Source organism: Sycon ciliatum, chromosome 8 (assembly GCF_964019385.1).
Source record: "Sycon ciliatum chromosome 8, ocSycCili1.1, whole genome shotgun sequence".
Taxonomy (NCBI): Eukaryota; Metazoa; Porifera; class Calcarea; order Leucosolenida; family Sycettidae; genus Sycon; species Sycon ciliatum.
In genome coordinates this window covers 17,256,588-17,279,988 of record NC_088650.1, presented here as the reverse complement: position 1 = coordinate 17,279,988, position 23,401 = coordinate 17,256,588, and the positions used below count along the sequence as shown (strand labels likewise).

General features: G+C 46.9%; 1 protein-coding gene across 1 annotated transcript; it reads right to left on the bottom strand.

The window, feature by feature from the left end:
* Window positions 1-303: 303 nt before the first annotated feature.
* LOC135823925 (leucine-rich repeat and coiled-coil domain-containing protein 1-like) lies at window positions 304-21,834 on the bottom strand. Its single transcript, XM_065336805.1, has 19 exons — window positions 21,715-21,834; window positions 20,839-21,041; window positions 20,448-20,544; window positions 19,384-19,703; window positions 18,359-18,452; window positions 17,802-17,920; window positions 16,295-16,420; window positions 15,787-15,920; window positions 15,285-15,398; window positions 12,491-12,575; window positions 11,982-12,095; window positions 11,140-11,211; window positions 10,404-10,503; window positions 9,807-9,895; window positions 9,277-9,351; window positions 8,876-9,084; window positions 7,626-7,763; window positions 1,832-1,967; window positions 304-1,448 (listed from the first exon to the last, which is right to left on the bottom strand). The coding sequence occupies exons 3-19, from the start codon at window positions 20,533-20,535 to the stop codon at window positions 738-740; spliced, it is 2,724 nt and encodes a 907-aa protein (XP_065192877.1). The 5' UTR covers window positions 20,536-20,544; window positions 20,839-21,041; window positions 21,715-21,834; the 3' UTR covers window positions 304-737.
* Window positions 21,835-23,401: the final 1,567 nt, after the last annotated feature.

Here is a 23,401-nt window from a genome sequence, read left to right as displayed (position 1 = left end):
ATGGCCAAAAGCTAGAAGTCCATCTTTTTCTGAATGGACTGTAGGACCACTACGTACGTGCACCACCACTCGCCAAAAGTGCCACTTCCAGAATTTTTTTACACCAGTTTTGAACCTTCCACGAGGGGCACCTCTCGCGAAAAGTGGTACGATCAATACTGTAGTGACCGTACCGTGTCCGACGCCCCTGACACTGCTAGCCCCTGACACTGCTAGCCCCTGACACTGCTAGCCCTGAAACATATGCAGCCCCCACATTCACACACACATAGCTTTCCACACAGCGCTTTCCCGCACATGGTGTTGAGCACTGTCAGCACACTGGGTGCGTCCTCGGGTGTAAAATTAACGTGCAAATTTTGTGTCCTGTTTGGGTATATGCTGCAAGGCAGATTTCTAGCTCAATTTCGAGAAGAAAATAAACGTGGCTTTGACCCCGGAAGATACGATACCAGTTTCACTGCCCACACAATGCACAATTTGCACAATTGCGCTAACCTAAACTACAGGTATTAAAACATAAAACAACAAAACAAACTTAGACCAACTCCATAAAACAAAAACTAAACAAAAACGACAAGGATACAAACTTAGGTCTGAGGCTCTGAGCAATTTTGATTGAACCGTTTCTGGATGCAGCATTTTCCAATATAATTCGGATCGGAATATCAGTAAAATGGCACTTGTCCTAATCAATATCATTATAATCGAAAAGTGGAAATGTTGAAGTAAAAAAATCATTTATATCCAGCTGCATTGAGTTGTTCCAGTTGCTGTAGTAACCGCTGCTTCTTTTGCAGGCGCTGCTGTACCTCTTGTTGTAGCTGGCTAGATGATGAAATTCTAGCTTTGCCCAAGGAGTGAGTCACCTGCCGTGATTCTGTTTGATCACGGGTTGCTTTCTGTGTGGATTGCTTGTTGGCATGTGTAGGGTCCTCTGTGTGCTGTGAGCTCGAGGCCTCTGTCAGCGCACTCTCCCTGTGTGTTGCTGTATTGCATGTGGGTGATGAGGCATCTCCTCGTCTGGTATGGTGCTGTGCTTGGTGTGCACTACAGCAGCAGTCAGAGCGTCGCTCAGAACCACCTCGTACACTGTATGGTGCGTGGCAACTGTGCTGCGTGCTTCCGGGTTGTGACCCAGACAGCTGGCCTGTAGGTGGATGCGACTGCTGACGTTGATCCACCTGTGGCTGCGTTGGATGCGGCGGCAGTTGCGAATGCTGTGAATGCGGCTCATGCACTGTGTGTGCTGTTGGTAGTGGTGATGCAGAGTGATGACGTTGGTGTTCGCCATGACCGGCTGGGATCTGCTGTGGCACTGGGAGAAGCGGTGGTGGCATGTCCGATGCAACGAGGCCATGCAGGTGAGCGAGTAGAGTTTGCACATCTCTCTGTTTAGCCTCTTGTTCCGTTAACAGCATTCGCATCTCTTGCTCGACAGACGTAACCTGGACCAGCAAATAGTATAATAATAGCGAGTTAAAAATTTGATGCATACAGTGTAGTCACATTTTTTTCTGAACCGGAAGGAATATTACGTTGACATGATATCCAATCCACCCCTGCTACAATCTGCTGAAGCCCTGTTACACTCGTAGTAGAGTCCTACCGAAGTTACGGACACCCATTGGGCGAGCTTTAGTGTAAGTTTTACTACTCTTTCGTCACTTTTTGGTGTGGAAATAGTGACGCCATATGCCAATTCTATGGCTTTTCCCATCAAAATGTATGTATCCAGAGCTACGCGCAGTGCCGGGTCCCGGACCGTCCAAATGGATAAGATACGAGAGTACAGTTATATGATTATGATATCTTTTCCCACTTCCTTTACCTTTTTCTCTGCCTCTTCCAGAAGTTTCTCGTGGACTTGCTTGACAGCTAGCAACTCGTTGCGGTGTTCCACCTCACTGGACTCAATCCTTTGCTGTGAAGCTGCTTCCTGCCGTTCATAGTCCAGCTTGTGTTTCCTGCAAGCAGACATTCCAAATCTCCAGCAGGTAAGAGACGAATCTCAGCTGACCATATTTTACCGGGATAAGTTGACATTTTTTTTTTTAAATTTATTGCAGCATCTCATAGCACAGTGAGAACACCGGCCAATACAAAGAGAGAGGGTGTTAGCCAACCACGGCAAGGAAGGGAGAAGGGGAGGAGAAGAAAAAAGGAACCGGCATGGATAAGTAGTGATTGCAACAAAATGAGAAACACAAAATCAAAGTCGAGGCGCGACAAGGCTCTTAAAAAGGCGGAGGGAAGAAAGGTCCCTAGCTTCTTGGGGAAGTGCCAGCCACGCAGAGTACGCAGTGAAAAGGGGAGAGTGAAGTAGAAAGGAGGACTTAGGTTTCGGAAGGGAAAGGGAGTTTCTCATGCTACGGGAAGAAAACCAGTTGAAACAGTGGAGGTGAGGTGGACACAGATTGAGTTTGAGAGAATGGATAAGGGTGACAAGATGTGAATTACGTCTCTTAGACAAAGGGGTAGTGTGAGCAAAGGCATAAAGGGTGGAAGATGGGAGCATGCGGGGTTTCCGGAGGAGGATTTTTAGAACTTTTTTGTGCTGAATTTCGAGCTTTTCAGCACGGGTTGTGGAAATTCCAGCCCAAGCAGTATCTGCATAATCAAAAATGGGGCGTATGTAAGCTGAGTAAAGGAGGAGTTTACAAGAGATTGGGAGATGGTAACAGTGAGAAAAGAGGATTCCTAAAGATGAACTTGATCGTTTACATATGTAATCGATGTGGGGTTCCCATGAAAGATTAGAGTCAATGAAAATGCCAAGATGCTTATGGCTGGAGACTATGTCTATAGGCTGGGGGAAAGTGGGATGGAGGAGGGGCGGAACATCAGGCTGAGAAGGAAAGAGCATGATTTTAGTTTTAGACAGATTGGGCGATAACCGCCAAGACGACATCCAGGAAATTACTCTTTGAATCCCGTTAGCTAGGTTACTCATCAGGCCAGTGATGTTAGGAGATGCCCGTAGGAGCGTTGTGTCGTCTGCGAATAGTGATGTGCCCGGGGCAGCTGCGGGCAGATCATTGACGTATAAGATAAAAAGAAGGGGGCCGAGGATGGAACCCTGGGGAACTCCGGATAGTACTGTTGTGTCGGCTGAGGACGTCCCATGTACCGTGACGTACTGCGTTCGCCCAGTTAGGTAAGATGTCAGCCATAGCAGGGGATTGCCGTCTACAGTAAACGATCCACGAAGCTTGGCCAAGAGCCCCCGGTGCCAGACTGTATCGAAGGCCTTGGCAAGATCGAAAAAACAGATCCCGACTAGGTCTCCAGCATCCCGATGTCGACACACTAATTGCACCAGGCGCGTCAGCTGGAGGGTGGTAGAATCGCCTCTGCGAAATCCGGACTGAGCTGAACTCAAACGTGACGAGACATGACAGTACAATTGGTCGTAGAAAACGCGCTCACAGAGTTTGGAAACACAGGACAGTAGAGATATCGGACGGTAGTTTGATGCTTCGTGGCGGGACCCTTTCTTGTAGATCGGTATAACATTAGCTGTTTTCCATGCAGAGGGAAAACGACCAGTGCGGAATGATAGGTTGAAAATCAGACATAAGGGGTATGCTATTGAGGGCGCAAGGGACTTTAATACCAGATTAGTGATGCCGTCTGGGCCTGGCGCCTTGTCAGACGGGAGCTTTCGAATGTAACGTCGGATGGCAACAGTCGTAGTAAAGACAGATTCTCCTCGGCAATGGGGGGAATGGGTAGAGAAGGGTCATCAGGCACGGCCACTGAGGCGAACTGAGAGTTCAATGCAGTGGCTTTAGCTGAAGAGGTAGTAGCCTGCTGTGTAGAACTAATGGTGAGTGTCGGGATGTCACGAGATACTTTATGATTTTTTAATTTGCTCACGAACTGAAACAGTGATGTGCGGTTTTTGTCCTGCAGCGTAGCTTGTACGGACCAAATGTATCCCCGGTATTTCGATCGAGACTCTTCACCAAGTTCCGTTGAGATCGATATACATGCATGTTAAGCTGGGTTGGGTATTTCTTACACACACTGTAGAAATCGTGCTTTGCCTTAATGGCGGCACGGAGGGGGGCATCAACCCAAGGTGGCTGACCTAAACGTCGGCATGAGGGGGAGAGTGGACGCCGGGAGAAGTACCCGAGGTGCTTCTCCATGGCCCTGCTAAGAATAGAGTGGAAAGACGAAAGAGCGTCATCCACGTGCGAGCTGCGGAGGTGACATTTCCAGTGGACATCAGCAAGTTAAGCATTCAGGTCATCCCATACGCAACGTGGCACCAACTTGAAATTAATAACCTGGGGGTGTAGGGGTAGATTGGGAGGGAGTGATGTTGTAGGGTTGGATTTTTGGACGTGACAGGGAGACGGACTCGACAGATGAGCTGCACGTGGTCAGAGCTACCCAGTGGAGCGGCTGAATCAACGGAGAGGAACTGCTGGGGTGAATTTGTGACGATGAGGTCCAAGCAAGATGACCGGCCACTTGGGCTCCAGTGCGTAGGGAAGTTGACCAGTTGCTCTAATCCGAAGCACCTGAAGGCGGTTTCAAGGCACTGACCCACCGCGGTTGTCCGATCACCAGCCAACCAGCTCGAGTTATGGGCATTGAAGTCACCGGTGAGGAGTAGTGTGGATACAGGTAGATCAAGCGACAGAAGGCAGTCTTCCAGACCATCAGAATATGCCTGGATATCCGCCAGGGTACCACCAGGAGGTCGGTAGGTGGCGCAGACTACGAGTGGACGTTGGGGTGAGTTGGCTGTGCGAAGCTCAAGCCAGATGGCCTCCAAGCCCGGTTGCTGAAGATTCGCCAGAGGCTTCACCGATGTAAAGGAGCCATCTTTCACCAATATGGCTACCCCACCATAACCTCTGGTAGGATTGGCCGATCGAATATTAGAGGTGGGACGATCCCGTCGATGAACTGTGTAGCCTGCCAATGAGAAGAGGTTGGCAGGGGACAACCATGTTTCACACAAACATATAACCTCCGGAGAGTAGATGTTGCACATAACAGTGAGTTCCGCTACTTTGTTGACCACTGAGCGGCAGTTGAGGGAAAGGATGGTAAGGGCAGTATGGATGGGAGGATAAAAGGGACGGGCCAGTGGATTCAGTGTTCCAGTAGTGTTGGGGAAGACAAGGTTACTATTCATTGTGAGAGATATTGTCCGGTGGGCTGGTCAGAATAGAAACACCATTCCCTCACGGTATGACCCATTGTGTTTGGCCAGAAGGTGTGCCGGCATACAGTATCGGCATCCTTACCCTCGACAGTCACTCTGGCGGAGGCAGTTCGAAAATACTCGGAGGAGTATATTAAGCACTGCACTATTTCAACACCGCGTTCCCTGCACCAGTCTGCTATACTCGCTGCCTCACAACCAAACGAATATCTCCCAAGTAGAAGACCTTTCGCGGACTGCGGGGTGCAGCATCCAGAGACGGAACTGAACCAGGGACATTCTGGTTTGGTTTGGCGTAACGTGATGATACCTGGCGACGGATGGGATTTCTTTGTGGTGCTTCTTCCTTTGCCTGTTTGTTTGCAGGGAGTCCAACCTCTTCTATTTCAGTAGGGTGAGGTTGGATCCGTGTCATCCTCCTGGCTTGACGGCGCTGATTCCTTGACATGACAGGCTGAAAGGATACGTCGTCCTTATCGGCAGTACTGGCACTACTAGAAGTTTCAGCCATGAGCCCATTTGCTAGAACTTGGGCATATGGTCTAGGAACGTCTGGTGTCTTGGCTAGCTGTCCATTCTCTTTTACTGTTGATGCTTTGTCGCTTTGGAGGGATGACGTATGTGAGCATTGAGCTGCTCCAGCCAGATCCATGGTCTTCTGAGTTCTGCAAGGCTGGACTAACACACCACAGCCAACAACGTTCTCCAACTGGTTCACCTTTTCCCGTGTGGATAGTAAATCATTTCGCAAGCTCGTTAGCTCTGCATCTCTGGTTGCTGAAATTGCAGCAAGTTCACGTGTTAGACTGGCGATGCAATCCTGAAGTTTCTCAAGGCAAGGTACCATTGATGGCAGGCACTTCTCACCACAGGCAGGGAATTGGCAGGGCGCCGAACCTGGGGGATAAGTGCCAATACCATTTTCGCGCAGAGTAGCAACCAAGTCTGGGCGTGCTAGGTCACACGAATTAGGTATGTCCTTCTGCTCAGCTAGTTTCTGAAGCTGCGAAAACTCCAGGATCGCCAGGTCAATATTGAGATCTAGCGCCATCACGTGACTGACTCTGAACACCACTCCAGCAGGAAGTGTTCGTTGGCTAGCGTTGGCTAGCGCCAGCAACGCCTTCACGCCTGGGACCGACCTCGGTAGCGCAGGAGGAAGAAGACACAGCAAGACGAAGCAAACAATGGCCACCGAAAAGCCAAGCCAGCCTCTTTCACGCTGCAATATCGAGGGAAGGAAATAATCCACAGCAATGGCGTGTCCACAACTGGCCGGGTAGTGGTCCACGAAGCCAATATCCAAAACTTCAAATCAAAATCGGCTCTCAATCTGCAGAGAGACACCTCCAATCCAGAGCGATAAAATCTCTAACCGGTCACTTCGGAAGCAAATTTATTTGGATATCAGTTTTATGACCTAAAGGAACCCCACCTAAAAACGTTAGTAAAAAGTAGTAAAAAATAACTTTCCCGTTTACAACTTTCCCTCAACTTATGAATAATAAGTTAAAACCAAACTAAGCAAAGGTTTACATACAACTGGGGTTCATTAACACAGACCTACTCACCCCGGCTTTCTGCAGGTAAAGTGAATTCCAACACAATATTGATTTCAACCTTCGACAAGCAGTAGTATCGGGGCATTCTCCGTGTGCAATGATTACATGTGATTTCAAAACTGAACTAAAACCCGTCCAATCCCAAACGAAAAATATTCCTTCGGGAAAAAAATTGGTAACCTTGGACAGCCCTAAACATCACCTGACTACTCTTGTGCATTTTGCATCTAGTTTTACTGCACCAATGTCTCTAATTGATATAAATTGTAGATGCAGCCGAAAAATGTTGAGTGACTTGGCTGGCAACACAAGCAAGAAATTGTCCGCGAAAATAGACAGTGCTAAAGAAGTGTAGAGTGCCCACATAGCTAATTGAACCCCACATGAACGTCTGGGGATCAGGGATTGTTTCTTTCTTATCAGACTTTTATGAAATTTAGAATTTTCTTTTCTAGTAGAAGCTTCTTTCTCCTTCCTTATGCAGAAACAACAAGATTGTTGACCAATCACTTCAGGTGCGAAGTACTCACAGCCAGTCAGAGTTCAGCAGGAGACAGCCAGGATAGGCTATAAAAGTAATCATTCCAGGAGGGGATGGTGGTTGGGGTTTGGGATGGCAGAAATTTAGAATTCCCCCTTCCTCTTCCTCATGCAGAAACAACAAGAGATGGTGGTCGGGTTTGGGATGGCTTGGAGCTAGCTTCTCCTTTCTCATGCAAGAGCGGTTGACAATCACTTCAAACTTCTTAGTGGACATTTCTCCAGTATATCCTGCCTGAACTTTCTTTGGCTCTGACCTACATTTCCAACCCAAATTTTTATCTTGGAGTGTGTTGGGCTAAACGGGGGTCCACTGTGTGTTTATGCATCCCGCTTACGTGGTTTGCTCTGCAATAGCTTCATGAAGCCGCTGCAGCTCTTCTTCCAGTGTTGCAATTTTCTTTTGAAGTTCTTCAATGGTGGCCTTCTTCTCACCAAGCTGTGCGTCTTTCTTGCTGATTTGTTCCTGTAGAACACTGAACGAACAGGCGAGTGCACAAGCGGTCAACCAACACAAGCAGTCAACCAACACAAGCAGTCAACCAACACAAGCAGTCAACCAACACAAGCAGTCAACCAACAATTGCAGTGTACTGGCAGTAGTCCTTAAACAATACTCTGCCGGGATGAACGTGGCACCAGATAATGGCTCATTCCCAAATGAGCCTGAGCAGTTATTGCGACCGATTCCCTCTATAGCTAAGATTCGCTCTCGGTGGCTAAATTGTCTCCTACCTGCCTGCAGAACACTGGCATCTATCCACCGCCCTATTTCCTGCAATATCAGTCTGCTTTCACTTCTCTGTGTTTATTCTTTTGTTGTAAATGGATGGTGCTAGTACAACATTTTGCCTATTCATGTTCTGCATGTTCTGCATGCAATTGGACCAAATTAATGATTTTTATTATTGGGTTGTCTTCGATTATTGGCAGTCGAAATCCATTCTTTTTCTTACGGAAGAAAAATGGAGTGAGCCATGAGTGCAAAACTACCTTCACTGTTACTACTGTAGCAGGAGAAACAAGGGAGTCGCTTGTTTACAGTGCTAGCCAATACCAGCTGCCCGATAGTAAATGAGCAGTACACGTAGAAGGCGTTTCACTTCCCACACTTGTGCCAGGCGCTGAGCCCGAGAGGGTCACAGGCATATTTCAGTACGTGCATGTTTCTAGTAAATGGGTCCAAGGATCAGGTTCACTGCATGCTATGAAGCCACTGAGGGCTTAGTTCCAATATGCAAAGTATCCTCCTTATACCTAGATGTAGCTGCATAGCTGTTTCAAGAATATTTTGACCTCTCCGACTCCCCTATCTAGTGGACAGGGTGCCCCCCTGCTTCAGTTTAGCCTCATTTGCCGTGTGTCTGGTCGGAGTAGATACTGGCCATACATGCAGTTTGTATTGCACTCAGTTGGACCGCGGTTTCGCAACCAAAGAAATGTTGTCACCCTCAGCGATGATGAAAGTGCAGGTGCAACTCACTCATGGACCCGTGAACTCCAGCTACTATTCCAACACTACATGTACACTGACAAGAGAACTCCACGCTTACATGCAGTGCACTCAAAGTCAAAAGGCATGACTCACCTGCAAGCCGAGTCAAACTCCTGCAGGTGCCCGCTGGCTGTTGCCAGCTCGGATTTCAACTGTTGCTTGCGCTCGCGCAGCGCATCCACCTCTTCCTGCAGGTCCTGGTGGGCTATGGAGATGGAGGCCAGGTTCTCCTCGGCCTGTTGCAGCCGCCCTGCCATGGAGCGCGACTCATCCGTAAGCTGCGTTTTTGACTTGGCTAGTTTCTGTGCGTAAAAAAAGAAGAAGTAAAAATTCGAGATACACTCCTGCCAAAGCCTAACTGTACAGCACGATGACAAGCAATATCCCTGTTGTTGGAAGGCAAGTGGAAAAATCTCAATCATGTTGCAGGTGTGTGTTGCAGGTCACGGTTTGTTTCAAACTGTATCAACGGGCACTCGGTAGTATTTTATTACCTCTTTCAACTCTTTGATGGCCGTGTTCTGATCATCCAGCATCTTGGACTTGACAACGAGCGATTCGTTGGCCTCCTGCAGCACACGAGCACGTAAGAATATACAGACAGAGCATTTGTAACAACTTACAAGCCTATCCTAGCCCAGCAGATGGCGATGTGTTGGATGCCGGCATCTGTCACCCCAGTCTATTGTGTTTGTAGATTCGCACAGTAGATATGTACTGTACGTACGTAAGGTTTAACAACAAAAAAAGCACCATCATGACTAGATATTTGTTTCCAGCTTGGCATTCTCTTTTCGTAGTTTTTAGTCGGTCAACTCGGCCAGCCTTATGAACATAACATAGTCTAGCTTGGTCGCTATTCAGTAGCACGTTCTTGAATCTTTCTGCACCCGACATGACTGTATATATGTGTTTGGCCTGTGTGAAGTTGGAGCTCTTAGCAAAAGCAGCGTTGCTACACAGTCACATCTTGATAGATTTGATTGGCCGGCATGCCGGGTACCGGGTTGCATACACAACTCACTTGCAACTGGGCACGTAAGTTTGCAGTTTGTGCTGTGGCCTTGGACAGTTGCATCTCCAGGTCGAGTCGTTCTTTTCGCAGAGCACTCTCTGCACATGTGAGTACATGGGAAGAACGAGAAAGTGAACGATCAGACTTGCATGAAAACAGACGGGAGGGATGATATCATGATCCTGGCACAGGTTGTCTAGACAAAGAATCAAAGCTGTGTCCGTGTGCATGCCAGTCCAGCAGTTCCTAACTAGCCTGGCCCAAGATTCCCAGAACAGTGTCCACATAGAGATTGATTGACGATTTCAAAGTAGGGTGACGCGATGAGTTTCAAAATAGATTTTCTTTTAAAGCATCACCTACAAGAGCTAGTTTCATGAAGATAATCAGATAAACAGTTGTGCATGAAAAAGAGATGGATATCACTTCTTGCAAATTTGACCCAGTTTCCACTATACTGTTCTAAGTTCGAATACCGGTAGGCACATTCAGCGCTTTATCCCTATGCGATGCCTATTTCCCTATTCAAAACTTAATTCAGCGTGCATCTGCCTTCTCACCTACGTATAAGTGGATATACCGTCATGGCTGGTAGCCCCGACTGACCTTTCTGATGCTGATCGGCTTGCCATCTCTGCTGCTCATCCCTCAGAGCCTGGACAGTGGCTTCCAGGGATGCTATCTGACGCTCATAGCTTGCATGCATCTAAACAATGAAACACACAAACACAAAAAATAGAAAACATGTGAATTCCTTGGACAAAGGCCAACTTCAAAAAGATTCCGGAAAGATACCAATGAACAATCAATGAAAACTCGAAGAGCCGCGGGAAAGCATTTTGACGATGCTAGAAGAACTTTTGATGGCCGGACACTGTACTGTGAATATGGTGGAGATTATCTTGAAAAGGAAACATCTATGATATGGATGTTTCCTTTTATACCCTCTACACAGGATCTAACCGGGGGCCAAATGAGGAATTGCCAATCTTCTCAAATTTATACTTTCCAGCATCTACATAGCCAAATCAGGCCAATTTCCAGCGGTCATCAATTCCACCCATAACTCTCTTTCAGGTTGCTGATAACATTATGATTGTGTTTCTAACTATGATGACATGTACATGCTAGGTCAACTGTAGCCTAGTGGACCTTTATATGTGCCACGCACTTGCCCTCAAACGTACTTGAGATGGTTGGCAAAATGTAGCGGCTTTGATCACAACTATGCCGTCTTTCAACTTGAAGGCTGGAGACTATTATTTACAGCAATGCTGCACCAGTACTGTGTTAGCGTAACGGCAGAGTCTCAATGCAAGCAGTCAAGCAGGCAGGTACTGACCTCTTTAGGTGACTTGGTCTCCAGTTGTTTTTGTGTGAGGTCCCTTACTTTATTCTGCTGATCACGCAACACCTGATGCGGACAATTGGAAGATAAAGATACAATAGCTGTTCGACGGCTCTGTACCAGAAGCCAGAGCTAGTTCCAACAAGAATAAGAGGAGGAAAAAAGTGTTTTAACCCCGAGTTTCACGCACAAAGCGATCATCAGAAAACAGTGCGTGAAACTCGGAGTTAAAACACGTGTTTCCTCCTCTTATTCTTGTTGAAGATGAAGATACATGTAGATAGAGACGAAGAGAGTGGTAACTGAAACACAGCAGGCAGTTTCACTGCTGAACAGGCAGCCAGGCAAGCATACTACCCACGGCCTGTATGAGTCTGGATGGGGATGCAGTGATCACAATCTGTCGGGGAGAAATGTACACAGTTGATATGCTGGGATTGTTCAGCAAAGAACGACTTCAAAAACTGATGGAGCTTCAGTGTAAATTGCATGACAATACACCCAGCTATTGGAGGAAGATGACCACTTTTAGAAGGCTTCCAAAGAAGGCTTGCCGCCTTGGAAATGCAAGAAACCAGTCCGTTGTGTCTACGCACACGGCATCACATGGCCACACGTGACATCTCTCTGCCATCGTTGCACAGTCCTGCACTCATACCTGCCAACCTTAGCAAACGTGAGATCTGGACAATGACATACCTACATTGTAGGTATGAATATGTACACAAATGAAGCTGTGAGGCATGCAACTAATGCACTTTGGGGTGCCTATTACCACCCTCGATATCGGGACGGTCCCGGCCAAAACCGGATGGTCAGCAGGTATTTGTACTCACCCCTGTCAGCCGTGCCACCATAGCAGTGGCTTCCTTCTCCTGACATTCAGTCCTCTCGAGTGCATCAGACACCTGGAAGCAGCGAACAGCTTGCTCCTCTGCAGCAACTTGCAACTGTGATCATACAAATAAAAACAACGTCGAAAGAGCTTAGCTGCGTGGAGATCGAATAACATCAAAGAAGTACGACCTTAGAAGTTGTGCCTTGGACGGTATTAGCCATGAAGTTGTTTGTTCCAACGAGGAACACACGCTTCCTGCCGAACTTGACACTTGACTGACTCACGACTGCCATCCGGAGCACACGAGGAGCACGTCGCACCTTCCACTCGGCAAACCTGCAAGAAAGCACCGACGTGCTCCTTGGGTGCTCCGGATGGCAGTCGCGAGTCAGTCAAGTGTCAAGTTCGGCAGACTCTAGACTCATCTCTTTCCTATTCAAGTCCAATATTGTGATGAGAATTATTGCAAGATAAGTCCATAATTATAATCATGATGTCATGACTGACCTGTTGGAAACGTGCCGCTTCCATCTTCAGTGCTTCCCTGAACTCATCCTCCAGTGCACTGTATTGCTTTTCCTTGTTGTCGATTCTAGACAAGAAAGAACACATAAACACACACACACACATACACACACACATACACACACACACACACAAATACACACACACACACACACGCACACGCACACACACACACCGGCACACATACACACACACTAACTTGTACTCACTCAAAGCCAGAAACTGGTCATGCAGGTATCCCCTTGGGAGAGGGGAGAGGAATTCAGAAGAACGAGTCTTGGTAATTTTCACATCGAAATGCTTTGTAATCCAGATTGCAAGCTATGCTTGCCTTAACGTCTTGATCACACTAGCTTGTATAGTCTAGGCTACCAAGGTAGCAACAACGAACTGAATCACTCAACAACATGGCTGCTGGGACAATAATTCTATCCACCATTGTAGAAAGCAAAGCACCGCACAACAGCTGAAGAGAGTTCCAAGTCTTGAAAGATGAAATGCCCATCAACCGAAAATCCCCTGTGAGGTAACGGGTTGTCCGTTCACTCTTGGAATTGCAGCTCTATACTGAGTCTTAGCAAGATGCCACTACAGTCACCTCACAGCTTCGTAAAAACACGAGAGAAGTCGGCAGAGTTGTTCAGAAACCGAGTCAAGACATTCGTTTAGAGACCAGTTTGGGTGCTGACTACTAGTAGTTACGGTGACCGATTCCTGTCGATTTAGATGACCCTGGCTGTCCTCGCTGTCCTCAGAGACAGCGATCCAAGCATCAAAACATGGCCTGGGTTCATCCTACACAGCATACAGGTCTTGCTCAAACCATTGGTTTCCTCACTCTAGTATAGAGATTAGTACATGGCGGCGGACCAACTCCTATCAGATGACTATTCGCTCGCCGAAGCTCAGCGCGTCGTTATACTTCTCTTACAATTGGACAGGTATGAGGTGAAAGGCTAAAGCGCAGGAATGTATAGCCCCACAGCAGCCCATGCTGACATTGGCCCCGGTGCGTGTGTCAGAGACCCGAGGGGACTATCCGCTGAGCTTCAACAACACAGACGTGCACATGGAAATAGGAGCACCGTGCCACAGGCGGTACGAGTGCTGCTGCAAGTAGTCCTCAGGCTCCTGGACAAACTGAGCGCCATGGAAACCAGGGAGACGAATGATGTTTGCTTTTGTATGACGCTTGTGTGCATGCGACTTCTGTTCATTACAGTCAACTTCGCTTATAACGACACTCGGCGGGGCATCAGAAATGTGTCCTTATTCGCGAATTGTCGTTATACCCGAAGTCTCATTATCTGTGTCACAGTCGGATGGGACTTTGCTCTGGGCATGGAAATTCTGTCGTTATTCGCGAATTGTCGTTATATCCGCAGTCGTTATTAGCGAAGTTGACTGTACTCATTTTCATAGAACTATAGTTTCGCAAGACTCGTATGACCAGTATCAGCTCTTTAAGGGTCGAATTTTTTCAAGATGTTTCATCAAAATTAATGCGGCTTAAAATTAATATCAAATATCCGAAGAATTCAAAGGATTGATCCTTTGAATTTCAAGTTCTCCTAATCCTTTAAAATACCTGAAGAACCAAAATTAAAAAAATAGAGGACCATAAGTTTACTCTGATCTGAAGAACAAATCACAAAATTAATTGATAGCTATTGAAAGTAAAACACGTATTGGCGTGAACGGGATTGGCTGAGGGAACTCTGATTTAGAGATCTGTGTTTTAACAAAAGGTTTACCCTTTTCGTGCAAAACTGGTTTAACTGCTTCGTGATTGGTTACCTGCACAGCATGGCTGCCTTCTGACAATGGATAAGCATAGGTGCTGTTCTTCTTTCTCACGTTGTTCCTTCATTTCTTGTCGTCTGTGATTGCTAGACCAACAGTGTATTTCCTCGTGTTGTAAGTGGTAAATAGCCCTGGGAAGGTACCATATTTTCTCGGTTGTAAGTCGACTTTTCATGACATAAAACGTGTATTTTTTAGGGTAGCCAACTTACATCCATGGTTCAACTTCTGTTGATCACCATGTGAAGTTCATCTATTGATCATATTGATATTGAACCGGTAAATTGGGACCCCAAGTACTGGGAAAGGAGAAGGACAAAATGTTACGAGTTATGAACTATCCACCAACGTAACCAGATTTTTTTTCACCATAATAAACCATTGGCTCACCATCCGAGTTCAACTAAGTACTGGGGTCGGCTTATAACCGGGGTTAACGTGTAACCTGAACATTACGGTAACGTCTTAGGCCAGTAATTACAATGAGGTCTGAAGCTAGCTCGCTAGGGTTAGTATGGCCCCAGGCCGTCTGCAGGGCCAATCATAACCCATGTCCAATTCGAGCATCAGAGGATGATGCATCACAGCTATTTGCTTAGTGCCTGGTTGTTTCAGCTACACATTCCACTGCAAACATATGTATAGTTAGCACAGTAGTCCTCACTGGACAGGGAGAGATGTTTATGAGGGATATACGTATGCTGGTGAGGAGTGGGTAACGATAGCCTATCACGTAGCATCTCCTCACTGTTAACTTGCACACTGCACATTCCACGGATGCTGGGGGTTTCAACACTGGCATGGCCAAACCCATGAACGGGGTACCACAAATACATACATATATATATACACACACACACATACACACACATAAACACACGTCATTTAGCTGCGCAAGTAAATGGACACATGGTCTAAAAGAGAGCCGTCGAATCTAAAAGTGACCACCAGCAAAACATCACCAACAACATACTCTTTGTGCAGTTGTGTAACCAGTGCAGCATGTGCCTCGGACGGTCCGTCTCGTTTTCCCACAGCGCTCTCCATTATGAGCTTGCTCAGCTCCTCAGGCAGATTGGCATTTCTCCTAGAGGAATTCACAAGGATAGCGCACACTCACAGTTTAAGATCTACAAAAAACATGATTCTGTAACAGTGCATATTGTCCCCATAACAGTATAATATTATGCCTTAGTGTGCATCCCATTGATTCAATACTACTAGTACATGACTGTATTGGTTAGCCAGCTCACTCACCCATGTGTTCTATAGTGTACAGCTGGTGCCCGTGGGTGATTTTAAAATGACCAGCCCTAATAGCATAATACCATATCGTGTGTGTGTGTGTGTGTGTGTGTGTGTGTGTGTGTGTGTGTGCGCGTGTGTGTGTGTGTGAGAGAGAGAGAGAGAGGGGTGGGGGGGGGAGAAAGAGAGGAAAGCGATGTGTGCTTATGAGCGAGACAAGGAAAACTCACTTGCTGACCAAATCCCCAACCATCGCCTGGAGGAACTGAGTTTGCGAGGACTGGGCGGTGATGGCAGCACGCAGTGTGTCCGCATCTTGCTGGTGACGAGCACATAGCAGTGTAAGACGTTGAACTTCATCCTTCTGCATAGAGCGGACACGATAAACACACACACACGTACACACACACGCACACACACACACACACACACACACACACACACACACACACAACTAAGCTTGGAAAGGTTCCAAGGTACGCCAACAGGGAAAGGTAGTATGAACTCAAACAACAGTTGTCCCATACAGAGAGGATATGGTCTGGTGGCCCATACTAGTACAGGCACTTCAAATACACTTTGAATCCAATGTCAACTACATCTACAACGTAAGAGGGAGGCGGCGGGGGTAGCTAATGCATAATATTTTTATGAGGGGAGTAGCCAGAGAGGTGGACAAGAGCATAAAAAGAAGGAAAGAAGACTGAGAGGCAAACATGAGCCTTTATATCACCTCACCTCCTGCTTTAACTCGGCTGCATGACGGGTTCCAGTGCTTGCTAACTTATCCTGCAGCGACTTGAGCTCACGGTCAGCATCACTGAATTGCTGTGCCTGTCTCTGTTTCAACTCATTATTCAGCACCTTTCACGAATAGAAACAAGACAAAAATCAAACTAACTTACTTCCTCCGTATACAAAAACTTCGTGACTTTTTTCAACGGTGTTTTTGAGCAAGAACCTGCTCAACGAACCGCACCAAAGGCTGTCATCGACAACCCACATTCATTGTATGTAGGTTTGGTTGATCTCGAACAGATTCTCAACGGAAGCCATGCGTGAGAGGACGTTGCCAACAGGAACTCACGAGTCAAATGACAAAAAAATAGCACTTACCGTAAAATCCCGCCAGAGCGCCCCTACCTCCTCGACGCTTCAGGTGGGGAGGGGCGGATGGGCGAGTCCTACTTGCCGCATTCAGTGCTACATGAAAAAGTACTCACCCTACGAAAACTGTTCTTGCATCTCGTACACCGACCAAAGGTCAAGAGCCAGGAGTCGGACAGACCCGACAAAACGCAGGGTTTGTGTGATCCCTGGTCAGGAGGGTGGGCACTGTTGCGTACATTTCAATGACAGGAGCAACGAAGACTCTGAATAAACTCAATCTCATTCGTCTGAGTTGCTTTTTTCTTTGTATATAGCTTGTAAACAGGTTAGACAAGGCCACGAGTGTTATTCCAAGTCAAACGGAACAATTCCAGAGCTATGCGCAGCCTTAAAAAAAGTCACGAAGTTTTTGTATACGGAGGAAGTACTTGAAGTACAAGTTTTGAAGTTGATTGCTCCAACGAGCTTGCAGAGTAAATCAGGCTACGTGGGACCAACTTCTAGAAGTATGTACTAATTCAAGACTGTAACGAGACATCATTCAAATGCACAACAAACGAAGCATCTGAGGTGTGGTGTTGCACCCGCCCTCATAAACCTACATAGCTGGTTCGAAAGGAAACCATCATACAGCAACGCTGTGATCACAAACTTAGCACTGCCGTTCAGAGGTAGGGTTCACTTGCACAGCAACACCGTGACAATGGACAAAAGTCACAGGACTTCAATTGAACAGGGCTATGTGTAATAACAGTGCTCTTGTTTACGAGCACTGTGCCAATATTACTTGTCAACGGTACAATTATCACATTACACAAAAACTCGCACGTTGCAGCGAGCCCTTCCTAACAGATTGCACAACAAGTTATACGCACCTTGGTCGCTGTTGAGTGATCTAAATGACTCAACACGTGCCTGGATGTGTGTTGTCAACTACATGTCCATGTACTTCAAAATAACTGGGATTGCGCTTGTGGTGATGGTGCAGAACCTCTACATGGTCATGTAAAAGTTGGAACATTGATTTTAGGCGAGAGGCTTATCGGTGGAGTTCTAGGGAATTGTGCAAACATCACCAATAGCGCTAAGCAGTGCCGTGGGATCTACTCAATGAGTGCTTTTCAAGTGTTCGTACCTTCTCTTCTTTCAGCTGATCTCTGACAGCTTCGGCTTCCTTGACGACCGCTTGTAGCTGTGAACTGGCCTGTACCCACTGTTGCTTCCAACGAACACCGGCCGATTTTAGAGTGTTGACTGCAGTACGACATGCACATGCATGCACAAAAACACATTCATACATAGTATAATAATATTATTATGTAATATCGCAACTCCTGCATAGACATACGTACTGCAACGAAGTGCACACATACTAGCACAACTGACTGGAACGTGGGCATTAGCCAGATTGCCGGTGCACATGATGAAAAGATCTGCACTTTCAAACAGGATTTTGGTAAAGATGTGTGTGAATAGGGTCCATAGGATCATTTACAGCCCAATGGAAGCCGGAGGGCATCGCATATTATGGTAAAGGAGATCCGCTGGAGAGGGCATGCACGTGGTGGGGAGTTTGAATGTTTTGCTCGAAATAGTTCCCCACATTGCTAGGGCAAGGAAGATTACATTGGACAGTGAAGACAAGGAGAGGTGGTGCACTCGTTTCAAAATTTTCTCAGAAGCTGCTCTCACCTTCTCCTTGAAGTCGCTGTACAGTGGACGTCAGTAGCTGCAAGGCATGCTCCGCCTTCACCCGCCGTTCCACTTCCTCGCGGAGAGCTGTCTCCTGAAAGCAGTCACAGACAAGTTAGATCTGTTGATCCTACCCGGCATCTAGTAGAAATGAACACTTCCTAATCAGTACTGTCCACAATTGGGTGGACATTGCATATGGCGGGCAGGTGTAGCGAGCAGACCTAAGGCCATGATTCAGGGGAAACAAGACCAAGGTCAATCTAGTCCTGTCGAGAAACAGATGCTCTTTTTCCAACCCTGTTGTGATTGGGATTGTGCAATGGTGACATTGATGCAAAAATGGAATTTCGGCCTTTGGTCTCTGGTCTCTGGTTTATGTATCTGATCTATCCTTCCCCATCATAACGGAGCAGTGCGCCTGATGCCTGATCATGGCCCGTGATAGCATTCGCAAACTGCCGGAAAGGTAGTGTTGACCTACCCTGCCCACAGATCTCTACTATTTTCTAATCATATTAGCACACTCGGAGAGAGTTGTGGTTGCTCTGTTGCCGTCTAATGCTCGGTAAAACCGTGAAACTCAGAGTTAAGTTACAGCAGAAACGCTTGATTCCTTCCTTCAAGTGTGTGTGTAATCATATTAATACATACACACAACAACAGAGGAGCAATACTAGTGTTTGAGTCTCATGCTCAATGCCATTGACAAGCAAAAAATTAAAATATGGAGCTGGGTTTATAGTCATTATTTTTATATATAACTTTATACCCAATGCTGTAGACAGCTAGCTGTTTCGGCCATCTAGGCCTCATCAGTACAGGTACGAGCTTTAAGTAAGCCGAACTACTAGCTGGGTTAAGTGTTCCAATGGAAGGTTCATGATCCGAAGTATTGCAGAAAGTCTCCACACGCCCTGTCCCATAGTTCAACATGCCTGCAGTCTAAATAGCAATGAAATGTCCCAGACCATGGGAAGCTTGTGCCAGTATGTGAGATACACTTCTAAAACATCAATACTCACAGTGTTCAGCTTCCTGGAGTTGGTTTGTGGATAAGACTGCTGTTCTGATGGCACTTCACTGCTCTGTACAGTTGCTGAAGCAGATGATGTGTCTGATGAAGGTGGCTGCACAAGCGTACTCTGCATGCTGTGTGGTGGGTGTGCCGGCTCGGGAGCTGCGTGTCGGGTCACAATGGGTTTCTTGCCGATTTTGTGCTGTTCGACTTGGTTCTTGCCTCCTGTTTGACGACTGGATCGACGTTGGACAGGTAAGGTCTGTGTCTGAGGCCTATTTGACTTTACACCCGTGCTTTTGCTAGAAGTCTTGCGATGAGTGACAGCTACATAAACATACAAGAATGAGTTGTATCCCACAAATTATCGAAGGACACCACGATGAGTTTAAATGGACGTGATTGCTCCAGGGCTTTCATACACTATTGCGTCCAAGGTCAGAGTTGCATGCATTCTCACTCTTTCAATTTTCGCAATCTCAATGCTACAGCTTGCGAACCAGGGCCAATTGGCCTTGCCTGAGGAGAACCACGGTTTGGCTGCGTAGCCAGCTTGAGTGAACACTGCCAACCGCAGTGACAGCCGCCTGCAAGACAACCTGTCAACCTCTGCATAGCCTTACACCTGTGTTCCATGGATGCAACAACCCTCAAATACAGTGGACCTCGATAAGACATGCCCCTATGGGAGCTTCATGCAGCAGTTTGAGCCGAATGGCCTAAGGATTGCAGTTCAGTGGCTGCTGTAAACATGGTGAAGCCAGAGGTGCACCCCCTGAAAGGTGGACCAGCTATGCCACTGATTTACTATAATTATAATTTCCACTGTAGGCCGTTTCTGGTATGACCTGTATGAGTCATATCCAGAGATCCCCCCCCCCCCCCCCCCCAGGCCCTCCCCTGACCCCACATTGGAATGTTAACAATTATCGACGAGACCAGATAAGCGATGACAAACCCCTCAAGCCTATGACAGGTGTTGTAGGAACACCGCTGTTTTTAATTCACCACTCGCACCTAACTAGCTAACGTTAGCTACACACAACGCCAAGCAGAAGCCCATTAGAATACCTTTCACGGCAGCAGTGGTGGTGGGCTGCGGCGCATGGTTTTCTGACGTGCTTGTGGGTGTATCCGACTCTGACTCGTCCGACGCCATTGGTTGACTCTGGAAATTCACATACAAAAATATACAGTACTGCTCAATGAAATCCAGCCACATCACTCAAGGTTGCGCCTTGCACCATTTCGCAGGCCAGTGTTCACAGACACCCATAGTAGAAAAAGCCCAAGCTGCACACTCTTGTTTTCATGTACTCTTGGTAGTATTCTGGACATACAGGCGAAGTTTGAAAACCAGGCGAATGTTGTCGATTGGAAGTGGCACCGTGCCTAGTGTTTCGAAAGCGAGGCCAAGCATGATCCAGGAATGACTGAACTTAGCCTATCCCGTATACCTTACCTGAATATTCAATTGTCTGAAATGCGATGAGCTCGCAGTCTGGGAGTCCAGGTCTGTTGTTGTGCCGTCAACATGACAGGAGTGTAGTGATTTTGCCAACTCGTTCAACACTTGGTCAATGTGCGGAGTGGGAACTAAGGACTCGCTGATCGGGTTGAGGCTTGTCAGATGTCCAGCAACATCAGCTTCAACTTCTGTGTACACTGAGACAGGAATACATGTATGATTGATTGGTTATATCAGCAAGCATAGGAAACTGGATGAACCGTTCAAGCTACTGTACTGCCACGATATCTGCTATGGGCATCACCCCTATCATAGGACATAGTCCGCTGTCTGTTCCGGTCCAGCCGCATAGTCTCCTGATGAGTACACTGTTTCATGATACTATGGAGTAGAGACAGGTTTGTCTGATATTTCCACCGGACGTATGTGTCAACATACAGCTATCTTAACAACCATATACAAGTACATCCACTAGTAGCTTCCTGCAGATCAATTGCACTCTCTGGTTGCAGTCATTGAGAAACCAGCCACAACAGCTAGGTGACGCCTTGAAAACGGGCCTTATGGGATTACTGAGTAGGGTTTCACGCATGCAGAGTGATTCATTGGGAGGTGAGCAGTTGATCAGGAATTCACATTTGCAAAGCCGGAGATTTCCTTATAATGATGCGGATTTAGGAGTTGACAATTCAAAGTGGGTGGAATCTCAGAAGCATTCGCCATGCAAACATCCAACAGAACATGATTTTGGTTTATCACCCCGGCGATCAAAAGGGTGAATTCAGACAGTTACTTTATGATTAAATCTCGCATGACGGCCTCTGGTGTATTGAATGCTACAACCTGATGCATACTCCAGTTGCAACTAACCCGATGGCTGTGGAAACGAGGCGGATTCTCCAGTGCTCAGCGCCCCGTTCAGGATCGCCAGAGAGGGCAGTGCTCTCCACACTGCACCTGTCAGGGGTGCAAGAGCGGTTTCAGATTCTGCCGGAAAGCAACACAAAGGAAGTGCAAAGAATGATATTAGCTTTACCCTTGAGGCCAGAATACGATGGTCTGGATTGATCCTTCGTGTTATCTTTGACAAAGCAGATTTTTAATTTCAATGATTCAGCAGGAATTTTGGCTGGGATAAATACATTATTTGAACTTCTTCCTCCACCATGCACTCTAAGTATGTAATACACACTCCTCTTCTCACAGATATGGCAGATTTTCGAACAAAAGCAGAAGTCCATGTTATGGGTACTCCATGTAACGTTATCGCAAAGATTGGTACTGTACTAAGAATGGTTCGTATGGCCATGGCGAAGCCTATAAATTTCAGCAACCTGATGTGACTGGATTCCTTTTGGATTTTGGTTTCCCTCGCCACATAGTTTGTTTGCTCCAGAATCTTTACACATGGGTGAACGGAGTTATCAGATGGAATGGCTCGCATTCGCCGGAGTTCGCCATCAAGAACGATGTTCGACAGGGCTGTATTTTGTCCCCACATCTATTTAGCCTGTACACTGAGAGTGTTATGCGTGTTGCTGATGTGGACAGTATCGGTGTGAGAATCGGAGGACGCCAGCTGTCGAACCTACGATATGCAGATGACACGGGATTGTGTGCACATCCATCAGAAGTGTCTACCCTCACCAATGCTGTTAATGACGCTGGAAGAGAGAAGGGCCTGTCACTGAATCTGTCCAAAACCAAGATCATGCATATCGGAACCTGTACTGCTGGTGCAAACGATACTGCTCCAACGCCACTTGTGGTCGATGGAGAACGAATTGCAGAGGTGAGCAGTTTCAAGTATCTGGGATCCTGGAAGACAACAAACGGTGATTGCAGCCTTAATATTCGGTCAAGAATTGCCATGGCGAAAGAGCGTATGCTACAGCTAGTTGACATCTGGAAAGACCACAACATCTCCAGACAGCTGAAAATCCGGATAATGCATGCCCTTGTGTGGTCTGTCCTGCTGTATGGAGCTGAGAGTTGGACTCTCCGGAAGACAGATGAACGACGAATACCTGAGGCAGCAGAAATGTGGTGCTACCGACGTCTGCTCAGAGTATCCTGGATGGAGAAGCGCACAAATGACAGTATCCTGGTGGAGTTGGGAGTACAGAGACAGCTGCTAGCCAGGGTCAAGATACGCAAACTGACCTATTTCGGGCACACCTGCCGCCCATCTGGCTGCGAGCTTGTACGTGACGTGATGTTTGGTGTCGTGGATGGTAAGAGAAAGCGTGGTCGTTCGAAGATTTCCTTTGCTGACAATATCGTTTCGTGGACTGGTATGTCTCTGCATGAGAATTGCCAGTTGACATCTGACAGAGATGCCTGGCAGTCACACTGTGCATCTACTGCTTACACAGCTGCATAATGCCGTTTATTATTTTATTATTTTATTTTACTATTATTATTTTTTTCGGCAACGCAGATGATGATGATGATGATGATGTGACTGAAGAGGAAACTGAAGTATCGAGCAAGCTCAAGTCTCTAAAAAACCCCACTGCCGCAGAGTACAGTCAACTTTGCGAATAACAACACTCGA

What these genes read in the sequence shown, in the direction of transcription:
- LOC135823925 (XM_065336805.1), bottom strand. Translation starts at nt 20,535, where the DNA reads ATGGCGTCGGACGAGTCAGAGTCGGATACACCCACAAGCACGTCAGAA. An exon ending in AAGCGGCACGTTTCCAACAG is followed by an intron (nt 12,096 to 12,490) that starts GTCAGTCATGAC and finishes GTATGATCACAG; the next exon opens with TTGCAAGTTGCTGCAGAGGA. An exon ending in AGACCAAGTCACCTAAAGAG is followed by an intron (nt 10,504 to 11,139) that starts GTCAGTACCTGC and finishes TTCATTGTTTAG; the next exon opens with ATGCATGCAAGCTATGAGCG.